At 61.1% G+C, this 2239-nt stretch overlaps 1 protein-coding gene across 1 annotated transcript in view; it reads left to right on the plus strand.

Annotated features, from left to right (window-relative positions):
* The window catches only part of MYO18B (myosin XVIIIB), a 66505-nt gene that overhangs the window by 55528 nt on the left and 8738 nt on the right, over positions 1–2239 (plus strand). The window contains exons 32-33 of the mRNA XM_026859991.1: positions 11–144; positions 1587–1748. Of these exons, the coding sequence (XP_026715792.1) occupies positions 11–144; positions 1587–1748 (296 nt within the window). The remainder of the gene's footprint in view (positions 1–10; positions 145–1586; positions 1749–2239) is intronic.

Raw genomic sequence — 2239 nt, forward strand, 5'->3', positions numbered from 1 at the left:
GTCCTCGCAGGAGCAGCAGCTGGCGGAGCTGGCGGCGGTGCGGCAGGTCCTGCAGGCTGACCTGGGCACCTCCATCCGGCGCATTGCCGATCTGCAGGTGGCCCTGGAAGAGCTGCGGTCCAGCGACGAGAGCGATGCCGAGAGGTGAGGCGAGGGGCTGGGGGGGCTGCGGGAGCTGCAGGGGGGCAGGCTCAGACGCTTTGGGGTGGGGAAGGACACTGCGCTGCACAAGGGCGATGCCAGGGTGGCTGCGGCCGCACGGCTCCGTCCTCGCGCATTTTCGCTGCAGCAGCCCATGTTTATGCACAAGGAACTTCATATTAATGAAAGGTTTAATGAAAAAATCATCACTTTTAGAATCATTCTGCATGGCCCAGCTTAACGTAAGCAAAAAGGATGGCAATAGCCCCCTTCGCGGGGCGAGCTCCGGCCCTGGCAGCGTGTCGTGCTGCCGGAAAATCCGGCCCTTCGATCCCCCCCGGGAGCTGGGCAGCCCCAGGGACCGGTGCAGCAGGGCGGGCTGGTTACTAGGAAAAAAAAAATTCCAGTGAATTTTTCAGGTGTTACTTCTACAGCTCTTCAATTTTCCCCTCTGCTACACTGCTAAAGGGGCATCGTGACAAATGGAGACAAAATGGATAAATGTATTTAAAAAAAAAAAAAAGCAGAGATGTGCTTGTCACTGTGCCGTGAGAAGAGATTTTCTTTATGCAGTGATTAAACCAGGCAAAGGTGAGATGGAAACCGGGAGCTCAGAAATTCTCTCCTTCGTAAAACAAAAGTGATTTCCAATACGATTGACGCTTTAGGGGAGGTGAGAAGTGTTTCCCGGCAGGAGAAGCGCTCTGTTTTGCTCCCTGCCCTTCGCCAGAGATGCTCTGCGATGCGGTTTGCCGTCCCGCCAGGCTGGCACGGTGGCCACGGGGAGGCCGCTGGGAGCCACCGGCGGCGCCGCGCCTGACCGAGCCCCTCTTCTCGCCCCTCGCAGCCTGCGCCGGGGTTGCGCGATGGGTGACGGACCACCAGCCGCCCGCTGCTTGCCCCCGTGCCCTCCCGCCCGCTCGATTTCCCTTCGGGCTCTGTTAAACCCGCGGGATGCTCTCACCTTGAGATGACGAAGTTGATCCGTGGCTTTGACGGAAAACTCAGATCCTAAAGGATTTCATCTGCTACAGCTGGTGTTAGGGATGCTGGCGGGTGGGCAGGGGTAGCTCCGGCCATGGGGGAGCCCAGGGGTGCGTAGGACACATTGGGGTACCCGGGGTCACACTGCCTCTGTCACTGCAGCTGCTCCTGGGCACTGCAGGCAGCAGTGGGGTTTTCCTGCCCGCTGCCCACAGGCTGCAGGGCACCTCTAAAACCATGAGGGGAAGAGTTAATGGCAGCAGCAATGGCACAAGGACCAGGTTGCCTGGAAAGGTTTGTTTTGGTTCATCCGACCTGTGCCAGTGCCACAAAAACGCCGTTGCTGGGGCTGTGCAGGAGCCTCCGCTCTGTGCCCGGCCTCGCCCTCGCACGCGTCCCTGGTGCCACCCGCCCTCCTGCCTGCGCTTGCAGAGCTGATGGGGTCTGACCTCTCCCCACAGGGACACCTGCTCCAGCGTCGGCTCCACGCTCAGCCTCGAGCCTGCAGAGAGCGTCAAGTCCTGGCCGGGATCGTCCGTGGGCTGGTCTTCCCCGGGGGGCACCAGCGTGGCCGGGAGCCTCTCGATGCAGTCCGTGGGGAGCCGCAGCACCCAGAGCCCCAGGTAAGGGACCCCCGGCACGGGCGCCCGCTGCGGCTTTGCTCCGGGGGAACCACAGGTGCTTGGTGCCAGTTTGCAGATGCACGGAGGGTAGAAAAATATTTGCAGCAGCAAGCCGTCACAAAGGTATTTTAAACCTGCCTGTATTTTAATTTTGTTTAAATAAAGCACGAGAGGCAGGAGCAGGCTGCAGGCAGGGCTGGTCTCCCAGCGTTCAGGCGCAGAGAGGTGCCCGTGGGCACCCCGCCCCGTCAGGGCAGACCCTGTGGCCCCTCGAACGGGGGGACGCACGCGGAGGGTGCACCCCAGCAGAGCTGAGCACCCCAACCCGCTGTGTACCCTCAGGGGCTCCCACGTGCTCTCTTTCGGCTTTTATTTCCCCATGGACAAAAATAAAATCACCCTTTACGGGTGACGGATCCCACGGCGCCGGGAAGAGCACCGCGGGGGCACCCCGCAGCTGCTCGGGAACAGGGGGTCCCCCGCAGCTCATC

This window comes from Athene cunicularia, assembly GCF_003259725.1.
Source record: "Athene cunicularia isolate RWA chromosome 15 unlocalized genomic scaffold, athCun1 chr15_part1, whole genome shotgun sequence".
Taxonomy (NCBI): domain Eukaryota; kingdom Metazoa; phylum Chordata; class Aves; order Strigiformes; family Strigidae; genus Athene; species Athene cunicularia.